This window comes from Leptidea sinapis, chromosome 30 (assembly GCF_905404315.1).
Source record: "Leptidea sinapis chromosome 30, ilLepSina1.1, whole genome shotgun sequence".
NCBI classification, from domain to species: Eukaryota; Metazoa; Arthropoda; class Insecta; order Lepidoptera; family Pieridae; genus Leptidea; species Leptidea sinapis.
The window spans coordinates 9,415,097-9,430,975 of record NC_066294.1 but is presented as its reverse complement, the minus strand read 5'-3'; the positions used below and the strand labels follow the sequence as shown (position 1 = coordinate 9,430,975).

At 38.4% G+C, this 15,879-nt stretch overlaps 1 protein-coding gene across 1 annotated transcript in view; it reads left to right on the top strand.

The window, feature by feature from the left end:
• The window catches only part of LOC126973711 (zinc transporter 1), a 42,645-nt gene that overhangs the window by 18,922 nt on the left and 7,844 nt on the right, over nt 1-15,879 (top strand). Inside the window, exons 3-5 of the mRNA XM_050821040.1 lie at nt 5,127-5,379; nt 5,963-6,073; nt 7,063-7,185. Coding sequence (XP_050676997.1) covers nt 5,127-5,379; nt 5,963-6,073; nt 7,063-7,185 — 487 coding nt within the window. The remainder of the gene's footprint in view (nt 1-5,126; nt 5,380-5,962; nt 6,074-7,062; nt 7,186-15,879) is intronic.

Genomic DNA, 15,879 nt, shown 5'->3' with positions numbered 1-15,879 from the left:
ATTGTATATTTCTTTGATTCAGTAGGTGAATCACATTACGATGGTCCAATATAATAATAATTATAATAATATTGACACACTTTAACACAAATTATCTAGCCCTAAACTGGGCATAGCCTATGGGTACAAGACAACGATATATTTAATACATTATAGTTACTTAAACATACATAAATACATATTAAAATCCATGACTCGGAAACAAACATTCATATTCATCATATAAATGTTTGCACCTACCGGGATTCGAACCCGGGACCTCTAGCACAATAGACAGGGTCCTTAACCACTGGGCTATAGAGGTCGTCGTTTGTTTTGTTACAGTCATCTCGGTTTGCAAATGAACCTTCCAGCTTCATCAGCAAATTATTTATTTATTTATTTACCACACACAGCAACTATCATTACAGGTATTACCTAATGCGACAGTTTTTTTTTATGATAATAAGGGACGAGACGAGCAGGACGTTCAGCTGATGCTAATTGATACGCCCTGCCCATTACAATGCAATGCCGCTCAGGATTCTTGAAAAACTCAAAAATTCTGAGCGGCACTACAATTGCGCTCGTCACCTTGAGACATAAGATGTTCAGTCTCATTTGCCAAGTAATTTCACTAGCTACGGCGCCCTTCAGACCGAAACACAGAAATGCTTACACATTACTGCTTCAGGGCAGAAATAGGCGCCGTTGTGGTACCCATAATCTAGCCGGCATCCTGTGCAAAGGAACCTCCCACTGGTAAACCACAGTTACATACACAAGAATAACATATATACAAACAACAAACAAATCAATCTAAAACTAATCATACAATAGCAAAAATTAATAAAACAAACATTACATTAGCAAAAATACATCACACAAGAATATACAAAAAACTTGAACATACAACTATTTACCATAACATACTACATATAACAATACCCTTGCGAGTTCACTCCACGTACACCCAAAAATGTCCACTTTGTGGTGGAGTTCATTTATATGGCGAAGGGCTCTAGTTAAAGTCGACTTTACCGACACATTTGTTCTCGCCATCGGAATGGATAGTAGTGGCGGATGGAGGCGTCTCCACACGTACCGGTCCGGCACACGGAGACTCAAGCAGCACAGAACTCCCGGATTGTGCTCCTTCCCGCGCAACAACTTCACCTACGCTGCTAGAAAAAAATTCATATACATCTATCATTACCTTGTCGGCCTCCGTGGAATACCATATTAGAACGCTACTAATATTATAAATGTGAATGTAAGTTTGTTTGTACCGCTTTTACGCCGGAGCTACTGAACCGATTTTGTTGAAATTTGGGACAGCGATAGACTGGAGCTTGGGAATGGACTTTTTATTCCGGAAAAACCTATGGTTCCCGAGGGATTAGTGAATATCTGAAATTCACGTCGATGAGTTATAACTATACCAATAGTAGGTTTAGTTTGCCATAGAAATCTTCATATATTATATTGGGAACGGGAGCGAAAACGGGAACCAGAACTGGACTAGGACATGAGATGATCTTCAATTCCAAACTTGCTTATTATTTTTAAGAACCCTTTACCTACGCGAAAGTCTACACGAAGTCGCGTATCTGCTAGTAATAATATAATATTAATAATATCTTATTACTTGGCAAATAAGACTTAATACCTTATGTCTCAAGGTGACGAGCGCAATTATTATAGTGCCACTCAGAATTTTTGGGATTTTCAAGAACCCTGAGCGGCACTGCCTTTTAATGGACAGTGCGTATCAATTACCATCGTCTTGATAATCTCGTACCTTTTTTTCATTAAAAAAATATATGTTTAAAAATCACTTAATCACTCATACATCTTGTTAGATAATATGATTTTTTATAATAGTTTTTATTTGAATCTATCCATCCATATGACTTAATAACCTCCTCCTCTTTTGAGATCGGCTAAAATGTAATTTGAGAAAAACTTTGGTTATTACTAAAGTTTTTTGTATATTAATATGACAATGTAAGGAAAGGTTATTAAGATTCTTTCATTGGTTTATTCATATTTACAATTCTTGAATATGTTCATTATTAATATTATTATAAAAGTAACAATTGGTTAGAGTGAGATAGGAGGTGCCTGCCGTATGCGTGAGAGAAAGGGAAGCCTGGCGCTGTGAAGCGTTACGTTTCGAAGCAGTTTTACTATCCCATAAGATGTTACCACTTCAATAGTGTCGCGTAGCAGCGCGGATTGGCAACCGTACTGCCATATTCACTCGTGCTCGTTGTCAACCTAGCTCTCTGAGTCGCTTTATTTTTAAAGCTACCCTCAGAAAGCGCCGCGCCATCATCCGTGGTGCGAGGACGCCGTCACCAGCTCCGATCTCCGGCTACGTAGCTGCCCTCCAGGCTCAGTACCTACTACCCGGCTTCCCACCAGCGGGATCCCCCGGAGAACGGCACAACTGCAGGGAGGGATGTGCTGCTAGCCTTGAGCAGTGAAGTACGGTCCCAGCTCCACCGACGTTGGAGCCCGAAGTCCAAGAAAAAGAAGCCGTCCGTCGTGCGACCACAATCGCCGATGGACACGACGCCTATCGCTTCCGCGCCGCACATCAGCGCAGGACCGCCGCGAGCACCCGCCGCGTCTAAAACACGCGTTGCGCCCAGCAAGACGCCACAGCAGACCCGCGACGACACGGCAGTCGAGACCATCCAGTGCGCTCCCCTGAAGCCCAAGACCGAATCCCTAGCACACAACATTATGTTGTGTAGCCAGAGCATGCTCAACTTCGCAGTTGCGCACTTTGGTCTGGGGATCGAGGTCGCGTGTGTTAAGGCGGAATACGCGCGTCTGGTCACGACCGCCTGCCACGCGGTTGAAAAGAAGCTCTCTCCAAACTATCATTCTATAAGTGTGGAGAGCATCCTCGAGCAGACCTACAGCGCACCTCCATCGACTTGCAGCCAGCGCTCATCAACAGATGAGCACACCCGTATACGGGCAAGCTCATCTGAGATGCCACCACAAAATGCATCCTCAACTGCGAGTTTCGCCGCAGTTGTATCGACTCCCGGCCACCAAGTGAAGACGCAGACTGTCCCCACGGCCACTACCGGCCCCACGGCCGCCGACACCACCCGCAAGGGAAGAATGCCGCCGCTGGTGGTTGAAGAAATGCCCAACTGGATCCAACACTTCAAGATCCTGCGCGAGAAGTTGGGTCGGCCCCCAAATGCCCGCCCTTTCGGCAAAGGGGTCCGCTTCCTGCCAGCGGACGAAGCAGAGTACAGAGTGGTACAACAGTACCTCTCAAGTCAAGAAGAAACCGCGAAGCTCCCCTGGTTCAGTTACTCGTTGCCGGCAGATCGCAGACTTAAGTTTGCGATTCGGGGCCTGCCGGTCGACACTGAACCAGCAGATATTGAAGATGCTTTGCGCTCACGGGGGTACAGTCCCGAGTACTGCCGGCGAGTGCAAGCAAGAAGAGGCCGGCCAGGATGTATATATTTTATAATCCTGAAGAGATCTCCTGGAATTACCCCCGCCATATATGAGATAACTGAATTACTCAACATGGCGTGCATCAAGGTAGACCGTGGCGCTCGAAGAAAGGGCCAGCACAGTGCCACCGCTGCCAGGGCTTCCAACACTCGTCGCACGGCTGCCATCGGCAGCAAGCTTGCGTACGATGTGGCGGACCGCATCCAGCCAAAGACTGCAGCCGTCCACTGACGGAACCCGCCACCTGCGTAAACTGCGGTGGACCCCACCCGGCAAGCAACACAAGCTGCCGGGTCTACAAAGAAGAGGCTCGCAACAGACGCGCAAGCACGGTTACGCGCACCGGCTCCAGAAAGCCTGTTGCCTCCCCCACGCCGCCCCTCCCACAAGTCGTGGAAAAAAATGAGGAATATGAAACTACCCGCAGTGAGTTTTTTGTAGATACCCGCAACAACCATGAAGAGTTGTTGCGCCCAGAAAGAAGCGATCCAGAGCCAACCCCACGGCCAGAAGACGTGGCAGACGAATCCATACCCATGGCCTCGGCAAATCAAGCCTTGCCTCGAGTGGCCAAAGGAAAAAAGAAACCTAAGAGTACCCGCATAATGGAAAAACCACCATTGCGAAGTGAGGACATAAGTGATGAGGCATTTGGAATGTTGGGCACCTTCATAAAAGCATTCCAACTAGAACACTTAGTCCCGGAAGTCTTGAAGCCGAAAATCCTCGCCGACCAGCTGATCGCCCCGTGTATCCTTCCTACGGGGCTCGATCGCTCGGGACAAGCGGGGGCGCCAACCAAGAAGCCAAATGAAGGAAGTAAAGATGAAAAACGGAAGGAAAAACGTCATGGGGGACGTAAGAACCCCACCCCAAAGACCTGGACATAGTCATATCCAGCGCTGATACCTGATGCAGGAGGCTATCGCCTCGATCATCATCCCCCACGCGCCCTTCGGGCGCGCGTGAGATGACATCACGAGAGAGCGTAGCAGCGCTTCAACATACATGACGAGAGTTGTCAAACTTCAACGCATAGATTATTTCGACAGCTTCGTCAACAGTATTCGTAGCTCAGCGGAAAAGCGTTTACTTCAGACGTTGGAGACCCGGGTTCGATACTGAACTACGGAATATTTAGGTTTTGTAAAATTAAAGGAAAATTCTAGATAGTTCACGACCAAACCGATTAAATAAATAAAAATAGTTAAAAGAAACTTCTCGTACAATTTAAATTTAAAGCGAATCATTTTGAAAATACAACAGATCCGGGGGTATATAAGCTGTTCAAAGCGTGAACTACGGCAGTTCTAGTTCAGACTCGAAAGTCAAAAGGAAAAGAAGGAAGAGAAGAAGAAGTTAAAAGTGGAAAGTGGTCCAGGAGAAGAAAAAGATTCGAGAAAACTGGTGCTCGGTGCGGTGTGATCTGCTGAAGGCACCGCCATCGGCAAGAGGAACCGCGGCAGACCGGCGAAGTGCAAGTTCGGAAAAGTGAACGCAATAAAGGCCCGTTCCTTCAAGCTTTGTATTTATTTTCCAATCCCTGACCCACTCTCCTGTCAATATACTTCAAACCACCTAGTATTCTAGGTTTTATATTTATTACATTATATTTAATGTCTGTGCGTTTGTTAACTCTACCATTATACCCACAGTATGAGCGTGCTGACGAAGGGACCGGACAAGAAGGAAAGCTGCGTAACACATTCGGATGGGCTCGCATCGAGGTCGTCGGGAGACTGTCCGTCCATGTCCTGTTTGCCTCGTTCGCTCTGGCACTTGTGGTCAATGCTTTGCAACTTGGAGTGCATTCGGCGCACTTACAGCCTCCGAGATACCCTCGAGCTATATTAGGAACTGCCGTTGTTGGACTGCTCTTCAATGCTATAGGATACTTGTTGCTAGCTGGTAAGCCAAATTATAATAATAGTATATTACGCACCTAGGGGAAAAGCAGGTCATTCTCACCCGCGGAATATTGTAATACACGGATAAGTAAGATCCCAGTGTCTTTATTATTTTTTGTAGTATTATTTTTACAAAGTTTTACTACGCAACCCGGCATTTTAGTTTCAATTATTAGCACAGTTTAGCAGAACATATTGTGGCAATTCAACGTCACACATTGTTCGACACTGGCTCCAGTACGCCCACTTGTGCATAGTATAGCACTTTGCAACTAAGAAAATTTATTGAATTAGGCGTTACTTTGCGGAAATCCATAATTATACAAATGATTTAAGTTTAAAATAATCAGTCTCGCGCCAGATTTTGGCGAGACAACACGTCCTGAGGATGCCTCGTGTAGAGGCGAAACACGTGTCGTATTGTTTTAAAAACAAATATTGGTGGAATTAACACTAAAGAAAAATTAAATCATTTGTATAACTTTGCAACTAGTCTAGTTGGAGCGCAGTAGAGACCAATCCTTGATTTAAGGGTGAATCTAATTGTAACTTTTTACAAATGCTAATCTCTAGGGTTTATTCAGGGCGTGAATTGAGCTACAGCCGAAGATTGAGTGTCACAGAGAGTGGTGGAGTGGTGCTGAAGACAGGAGCTGGTGAACCAGTGCTGGCACATGCCCCAATTGATATAGCTAGTGAGTTGAAAATTTATACAAATTTAATTTGTACCAAAATTTATGGACGATGCGGGATTTAGACCAGTACCGCTCGGGTTCCGTCCGAGCGCTCTTACTAAGTGAGCCAAGCGTACGCATTGATCATAAATCCTGGTGTGTCTTGTTCGACTATCAGGTTGTGGCTCCATCTACAGGATCTACTTAACAGTTGATAACCTGCTCAACCTCAATTTTTGCATATAAGGAAATTTACTTGAGATGTCGCTCTTTGAAATCTAAACAGTTTTTTTTATTTTAAAGTGATATTCCTCACTTCTGGGATTAAATATAAGTTCATCATTCAACATCAGCCGGAAGACGTCCATTGCTGGACAAAGGCCTCCCCCAAAGATTTCCACGACGATTTGTCCTGCGCTGCCCTCATCCAACGTATTCCGGTGATCTTGACTAGATCGTCGGTCCATCTTGTCCCCCACAACTACAGGCTAGTAGAAAAAGAAGGACTCCGCGCCGTGACATTATCAAGTGAAGCACCTTTATGCTAGTGTGTGTGCGGTTACGGGGTATATTTACACAATTTTTTCTCCCTTAAATAATCATATATTCACAAATACTTTTATGTTATTGTTTTTACACTTTTTCAAAACGCACGACGGCATTTTTAAAATATTTTATTGCAACGCAAACTGATCTGTCACAGACGATGACAATTCCCATAATGGCCGCCTATCGGCCTGTAGTAGTCTAAGTGTGTGCGTGGGGCTATGTATTTATTGTACTTACACGTTAATCGGCTTGTTTTGGTGCTACACTATTATGTAAGGTGACACGGAGTCCTTATTTTTTTACTAGTGCGTGGCCACAACTTGCTTTTGCGTTTTCCGGTACGTGGTTGCCATTGGAGGACCTGCCCCAACGGCCATCTGTCCGTCGGACTATGTCCCTGCAAACTGCCACTACAGTTCCGCAATCATTTGTTGCTATAATGGTATTTTATTTTCACCCAGGTTGTCTGTTCGTGCTCGGTGCTGGTTTAACACTGGAGTGGGAACCAGAAATAGCTCCTATCGCTGATCCAGGACTCTCCGCATGCGCTGCTATTGTTCTTGTTATCTTCAATTATCCTTTCAGTAAGTTAAATCATATTATATCATCTTTACCATATAACCAAGTGTTTAGAGACCCTGCCTAGTTTACAAGTCCCGAGTTGGAATCCCGGTAGGTGCAAACATTCATATGTTGAATATAGATTCTTCTTGTATTGTACAATAAAATACCAGATAGTAAACTAGGACTCACTGAGCACAAATTCATGAAATATAATGAAGCTTCTTTGACAAAGAAGGCTTACTATGGTATAGTAGATTATATAGTGGATAATGATGTTTGTCTAGTTCTGCGCTGGCCACCAAAATTTTTTTAATATCCAACTGGTATGAATATTTTTTTCACCGAGTAGAGGTCAGCTAAGAACGGCTTTTACGAAATTCCACCGGCAGGGGTTTTTTTTTATTATGAACAGAACAACGTCTGTCGGGTCAGATAGTGTTCTATATATTCATAAGCACATTGAGGAATTTGCTAAAAACTGTGACAATCATACTGTTCACACGAGGAACAAACATAAACTTGTTATGCCTACTACCCGGTTAAGTCGAGTTAGTAAGTCTTTTATTGGGCGATGTATATGCTTTTACAATGTTATTGTTAAAAAACGTTTGTGTGGGAAAGGTTATTATAACATAAACTATTTTCTTAATTATACCACTGACTGGAAATGAAGCGAAGACCCTCAGGCTCTTATTTATAAATGTGGTTTTTACGATATTACATTGTAATCCATATTGTTATAAAAAAAAGCTCGCTGAGTTTATTGTGCCCGTTCTTCTCAGGTCTCAGGCAGTCTGTTTTGAATGGGTGGGAGTTTTTGACGTTCAATAAGTGATTTTGAATCCTATTTTGAATAAAAATATTTGCTGAAGTATATTATGTTATTGTCACCCCCTATGGTAAATAAATATATTTTTGTTTCTATATGTATTTATGTTTGTTTAAGTATGTATATTGTATTAAATATATCGTTGTCTTGCAAATCACAGGCTATGCCTAGTTGGGGCTATTTAATTTGTGTATTAGTGTGTCAATATTATTAAAATACTCGTTCTTATCATTTCGTCTTATTATCTACATATATATTATACATAACATATTTGTAAAATAACAATGTTACGAACCCTAATATATAAATTTCTCTCACGCTCCTCCTAAACGGCTGGACCAATTTTAATGAAACTTTCGGTGTCTCTTCAGGTGGATTTTTTAATGGGTTAGATTTACAATTCCATCCATATAATATAATTATCCTGCTTATGTGTATGTTAGTGAACTCCTCCTAAGGGCTGGACCGATTTTTCAAATTAAAGACCTGTGTACAGGACAACGTCTGTCGGGTCCACTAGTATAAATATAAAAATAGAGTCCGACAGGCGTTGGTTCACTACAATTTGAGTTAGGGTGACAGTTTGAACAACTTCCGCAGGATGGGTTCACAAAATAACTGTTTTCTGTAAGCGAGAAGCCTCTTTAGATGATGGTCGAGGCTCTTTGCTTTAAGACCGTTTACGAAAACGACTATCGAGACAATTTTTGTTGAATCAACATCCCACATGTCAGTAACCTCGTCAAATCTATACAAATTAATAAAATGCATATTATCTTGAAAACGTTCTTTAATATAGGTTTTTTTAATTTAGCAACACAGCAGAACTAATTCATTTCCAGAGTAATAACGCATTTTATTTCGTAAATAATCAAAATTATGTATATACTAGCTGACCCGACAGACGTTGTTCTGTACTATAATAAATAAAATACTGTTTTTTTATAAATTTGTCAATAACATTTCATAACATCATGAATTATTTCGTAAAATATGTTGACTAGTTGTTATAATGAAATTGTTTCACAGCAGGACTGTCAAAACGTGCGTCAATAAATTCTTCCTTGAAATTAATATGTCCATATATAACAAAAATTGGCAGTCAAACTAATTATGGGTCCAATCAAAGTAAAAACTATCATATCTCTCAAATTGGACTAAACTGCACTCCATTAATCCAATTAAAGTACCTAATAAAATAATATTCAATAATTAAATTTTTTGCGGTTTAAAAAATAGATGACGACCGATCCTCAGACCTACCAAATATATCGTACTACAATAATCATGATATTCGATTGCCATCTTGCAACTCTATTGCGTATCTGCGGATCGAATAAAATAATATTAAAATCGCGATACAAAAATAGGGACGAGTAAAAATTTTAAGTTGTGTGTATTTTTAATGCTGAACCATAATAAAAAAAAATATCAAAAAAAGCTAAAAATAAAATATATTCGATTCTCAGACCTACCTGATAAATACACAAACTTTCAAACATATTGGTTCAGCTGTTTCGGAGGAGTTTGGTAACAAACACCGGGACACGAGAATTTCATATATAAGAAGATAAGATAACGTCATTGTATGATGCACATATTTTTAATTACATGTTTGATTGAAAGAACAATACAATTCGTGATGCTACAACTTCGCGTAATAAACAATAAAGGTGAAAAAATATACTAAAACGATAAATAACGATGCATCCTAAGATACAACATATCATAAACTTAAACTATACAGCGTGTCGCTACATAGGCGACATTAAATAAACAAATGGGTACAACTGTAAAAAAAAAACTCTAAAACTCGAATTGTCAGGGACCCAGTGCTCTGTGAACAGTTGGATCACTTGGCGTTGCGTAGAGACGTCGCTTCATTGTGTGTCTTCTTCCGCATTTATCACGGGTAGTGTTTCGAAGAGCTCTTTCACCTGATTCTAACCGCTGAATTTCACCTTCGCACGACACGCCACTAGTTAGGATATCATCCCCACCATTTGAATGTGTGGCGGTCCTCCACAGTGTGGTTTTGAAGAAGCTTTCTTCCACGTACTACAAAGCTGTGGAATGAGCTTCTTTATGCGCTGTTTCGGGGACAATATGATTTGGGTACCTTCAAAAAAAGCGCGTGCACCTTCCGTAAAGGCCGGCAACGCTCCTGTGATTCCTCTGGTGTTGCAAGAGAATGTGGGCTGCGTTGATCACTTAACACCAGGTGACCCGCACTCTAGTTTGTCCTCCTTTTCAATAAAAAAAACTACTTACCCGTAATCATAAAAAACATAATACACCTCCAATAATAAATTTTCCAAAATATCATTTCGGAACAACCTGTAATGAATCTAGTAGCCGCGCGCTAACATAGGCACTGACACCTACTTCGTACCGTCTTATGCGAAAACGTAAGGATGATTAAAATTTTAATATTTCTAAATATATATAATTAGTTTGTTTGAAAGTTTGAAAATTTCAATTATTTACTTTTTAATTTTAGAATTATTTTTTTACGCTACAGGTAACATACCTCTTACCCGTGTGTTCATTTAATGTCGCCATTATTGCAACACGCTGTATAGAATACGAGCTGATCTGAAAGACGCTGTTCTATCAATAGACAACAAATGATGAAAGAGAGTAATATAGTACAAAGCCAACAGAAATGTGTAATATCGTATTTCTGAATGATTTCATAATAGTTAAAGAACAGTCATTAAACAAATCCAAAATTCTTAAAATTATTTATTCCTCAAGCTATACGTTTTTAGAAAGAACAATTTTGTTAAAATCTTGCAATAGCCATCTGGCTTTGACAATTAATTATTAAATAACGAATACGGCTGTACGGGCTTGAACAGTTTGCCTAACCTTATAATGGTCGAAGAAACCAAGAAAAAAAAACGAATGTCGCAAACATCAGAAAATTTTAGGTACCACTTCACCTTGTTACTTTTATGTTATAGCTATGCGCGCGCATCTTAAAATTTCACTTTCATCGTTTTTCATCACGCGCCTAATGAAGTATAACTTCAAAATAAGCTACATATTGTCACGCTAGATGCAGGCAAATATATATATATTTTTGCGGCTTTAAAGCGTCCACGCGAACGACGTCGCGGGCACCAGCTAGTAATATATACTAAAGATAATATACAAATGTGTTTGTACAAACAACGTACACTAGTAAAATAACGGACTACCAATAGCCTTGTTTATATTTTCTAACGGCCGGTGGCTTCCACAATGAGGTCACCGCCTTCAGTTGTCATACTTACACGTACGATATTTTTAAAAATTCCGGTTTCAATCATTTATAAATACAATTTCCTGGCGGGTTCAATGACTTGCTACAGAATACAGTATGTGGTCTACACAATGGCTGGGTTCGAGAGTCGTTTGGAGCAATTGAAAATTACATACCCATATGTCATTATTTAAATTAAATTTGATAACTTCTTCATTTACATAGTATGCAAATGTGAATTTGACATCAGCATGATGATATTCCAACTCGAGAACGACTGGACCGATTTAGCTGATTTTGGTCTTGAATTGTGAATAAATAGGAAAATGCTGCTAAATTTAACACAAAAAAAAAAAAATTTGTTTTTCCTTTGATGTGTCCATACATAATTTCTATGAGAGAATTTATTGACGCACGTTTTGACAGTTCTGCTGTGAAACAATTTCTTTACGACAGCAGGGTGCATATTTTACGAAGTAACTTTTGATGTTATGATAATTATTGACAAATTCATATAAAATTATTTTATTTATTATATACAGAACAACGTCTGTCGGGTCATCTAGTAATATATAATTATGTGTGTTATGTTGTAATAGTTAATTGTAGGAAATGTAAACCCATTAGGCCGGGTTGCATCAATTAACTTTAGCAATAACATTTGTCAATTTTTAGATGACGTCATATATTTAACTGTTAACCGTAACCGTCCAATATGCTCTGGTTTAAAGCTATTGATAATGTTAAATAGCTAACTAGCGACCTGTCAAAAGTTTCAAATAAATGTTAAAAAGCCAAGGAATACGACGATGCAACACATGCCGCAGTTTATGTTAAATTCAGCGCTACTGTTAACATTAAATTTGACTTACACATTAACTATGAAGCTAACCGTTGTTTTGTGAACAATATGTTAAAGATTAATGATGGAGCATAACTCGGGAATCTTCAGTTTACTATAGTATTATAATAAAACATATTGTATGCTTACTAGCTGAACCGACAGACGGATGCACAGAACAGTGCATAATAAATAAAATACTGTTTTTTATGAATTTGTCAATAATATTTCATAACACCAAGAATTACCCATTTTGTAAAATATGCTCCCTGTCAATGACGTTCTATATATCTTATACGAGTATCTTTAAATGAGCAATTCTTGTATATATATAATTGGAATCTCGGAATCGGCTCCAACGATTTTCATAAAATTTAGTATATAGGGGGTTTCGGGGGCGATAAATCGATCTAGCTAGGTTTCAATTTAAAAAAATGTAGTTTTATCCGTTTTAATGAGAAACAGCTACAATAACTTTAGAATACAAAGGTAAATTTCGACACTATATACAAGACTATAGTAGCTCAGATGGGACATTGGGTGATCCGGAAAGCAGAAGACCCGGTTCGAATCCAGATGTCCTATTAGTTTTTTTTTTTAAATTCAAGTTTGTACATTCTTAAAAATCCGAGCAAGGCTCGGTTGTCCGGATATTGCACATAATATGTATAGAACGTTATTGCTCCCTATTGTTAACTCTAATGAAATTGTTTCACAGCAGAACTGTCAAACCGTGCGTCAATAAATTCTCTCATAGAAAATATGTCCATACAAAACAAATATTGGAATTAAAAATAATTATGGGTCTCAAATCAAAATAAAAACTATCATATCTCTCAAGGTGGACTAAACTGCACTCGATGAAGTAATCCCCATTAGAATCCGTTCATTAATTTAGAAGTCCATCGCGGACAAACAACGTGTCACGTAATATATATATATTAAGATTTTATAGATAATAAAATGTAATATGGCGGCTTGTACTTGACATTACAACAGTACAGTCAGCAAAAAAGAGCTCTTCGATTGACCTAAAGATTTATATTATTTAATCATTTTGATTTATTAGTTTTGCTGCACGCAGTTTTGCCCTGTAGTAACTTTAGATAACATTAGGGTGTAACTGAGAAAGAGTGATAATCGACGCCATTTTAGAATATTTTCTCTATTGACTCAGCTGAAACGATTCTTAACATGACACCAACTAGTTGATTATGCATTTTAAAATAGTCAGTATTTTTTTACCAATTATATCTTTTTATTGTATTTTTTTAAAACCATTATCTTAATCAGCCAGTATTGTCTTCGATTGACGCGAGTGTTACACATTTAAATAAAACACTTTTAAAGGATTAAAACGCGTGTAATTGTAACTGTGTTTTTACATTAGATTTTTGCGTAAAACATACATTTTTATTTTAGTTAACCCGACGTTTCAAGACCTTTCAGATCTCGTTTTCAGGGGGACATTAAATTCATCTACACTCAAAAATCTTTTAAAAAATTGTTTTATTTAAATGATAACCAAAACAACAGACTTTTAGTAACATTATTTCTTTTAATAATTGCCTGTGGTATTATGGGTCAAATAACGTCGCGGTCTATTTCGAGTCATCGAAAGTTATATCAGCCAATGTCGTAATAAAAATAGTGATAATCATTGCCAACACAGTTGTCATCTTGCCGTGAAGCATGAACGTAGGGGCATCAATCATTTGGATTAAAATACCATAATATGAAAGAGTATAATAATAACGAAGAGCTGTTTAACCTGATTCCTGGCGCCGAATTCCACCTTCGCACGACACGCCACAAGTTAGGTTATCATCCCCACCATCTGGATCTGTGGCGGTCCTCCACAGTACGGTTTTCAAGGAGCTTTTTTTCCACGTACTACAAAGCTGCGATGTTTCCGGGACGATACGACATTTGAAGGTACCCCTTCAAAAAAGCCATAATATTATATATAACGCTCCTGTGATTCCTCTGGTGTTGCAAGAGATTGTGGGCGGCGGTGATCACTTAACACCAGGCCTGTACGCTCGTTTGTCCTCGTATTCCATAAAAAAAATGTAAATTACATGAAAGAATAAATACCATCAGGCCACCTTATCGTTAGTGAGCGATCACTTCCAGGTAACCTTTAATATGTAGGTTTAACATTAAATTATAAGTTATTCAAAACTGTAATACTCCTCGAATAAATTATCTATCTCTACAACAGCATATAGAATACAGAGATCAAGTTTTCCTTTTCAAAATATTACATGACTTAATTAATTCCGATCGTGTTTTAAGTAACATTAAACTTAACTGTCCAAAACATTATACACGTTCTATCGATACATTCTTTATCCCTTTTCGTCAAACTAATTATACTAGCAATTGTTTATTATAAGAGCATGCAACACTTATAATAATAATTATAGTGATTTGCACCTTCTGCAATAATTCTGTTGGTGATATCGAACATTTCATATTTAAATGTGAGTGCTTTTCATTTGACAGATTGATTATTGTCAGTGGAATTAGTGAAATAGTGCAAAATTAATTGACAGTGTAAGTACCCTCCCGCCGCCTGAGTGATAATTATGTTGAAAAATAAATCCTATTACGTGCCTCTATATAAATTCATCGAAAATACAGTTGGGAAATTATAATAAACCGAATAAAAATACTCAAGACTTGGCCTAAAGGTCTAGATACCAGGCCATAAACTCCAAAAAAAATTATAGTCATTCAGTCATTTTTCATAGCTCGAACATTTGCTTATAAAATTAAAGAATATCTTAAACATCCCTAAAATATGTCCAACTAATAAATTTGATAACTGCTGTATCGTTAATATTCTTGTGTACTGTTTTAGCCTTATGTTTATTCGTATATTATCAAATCGTATGTTTTGTATTATATTCACTCGTACTTTATTTATATTTAAGTGGAAACTTTATTGGCTTGTGTAATATAAATTATGTGTTACAATAAATGAATAAAATAAAAAACATGATCTTGACAAGGCAATAAATAAAGAAATTTAAAAATATTGGATAGTATTCAGTTATTAGATATTTTTAAATAAAGAACAATAGAGCATAGTAACTTCCTCTAGAGACAATAAGAATAGTGCTAATGGACACCAAAGAGGATGTAAATACTACATAATTAGTAGTAGTAGTAAAAATTTAAATTTAATTATGTATGAAACTTGCAGTGATTTGGCATTAGTTTGAAATAGTAGTAATTACAGTATCGCGATTGACGACGAAGTGTAATTGGGCTAAGTTAAGAAAGCAAACAGTTGCTTAAAACGTAGTGTATTTCAGCTATCGCCGTTTATTTAAAAGATTATAGCCGTCATCTGTCAATCTATCAATGAATGCACGTTTCATACAATCGGGTAAATCGCTTTTTTCTTAGAGAGTTACGCTAGACTGATGGACACTTTCTTAGTTTTACTTTAAATTGAACTGTTTATTAGCATGCTAGCTAGCTAGCTAGCTTGATTGTAAATAAAATGATAGAACTTAGGTTTTTGTCATAAAAATATAAAAAATCTTTATATTTTTTTACGCGCAATAACAGAATTTTACTGATCGTATTGAGACGAAACTATATAACCATTTGATGTGGGATTTTTTTAGACGGATAAAAGCTATTTTTATATTTTGAACGATGGAAATCCTTCGTATTGTCCTTGTACGTGTTCCAATTGACCATAGAAATCTAACGACGAGAGTACAAGACGAACAGGTCGTTCAGCTGATGGTTATTGATACGTCCTGCCCATTACAATGCAG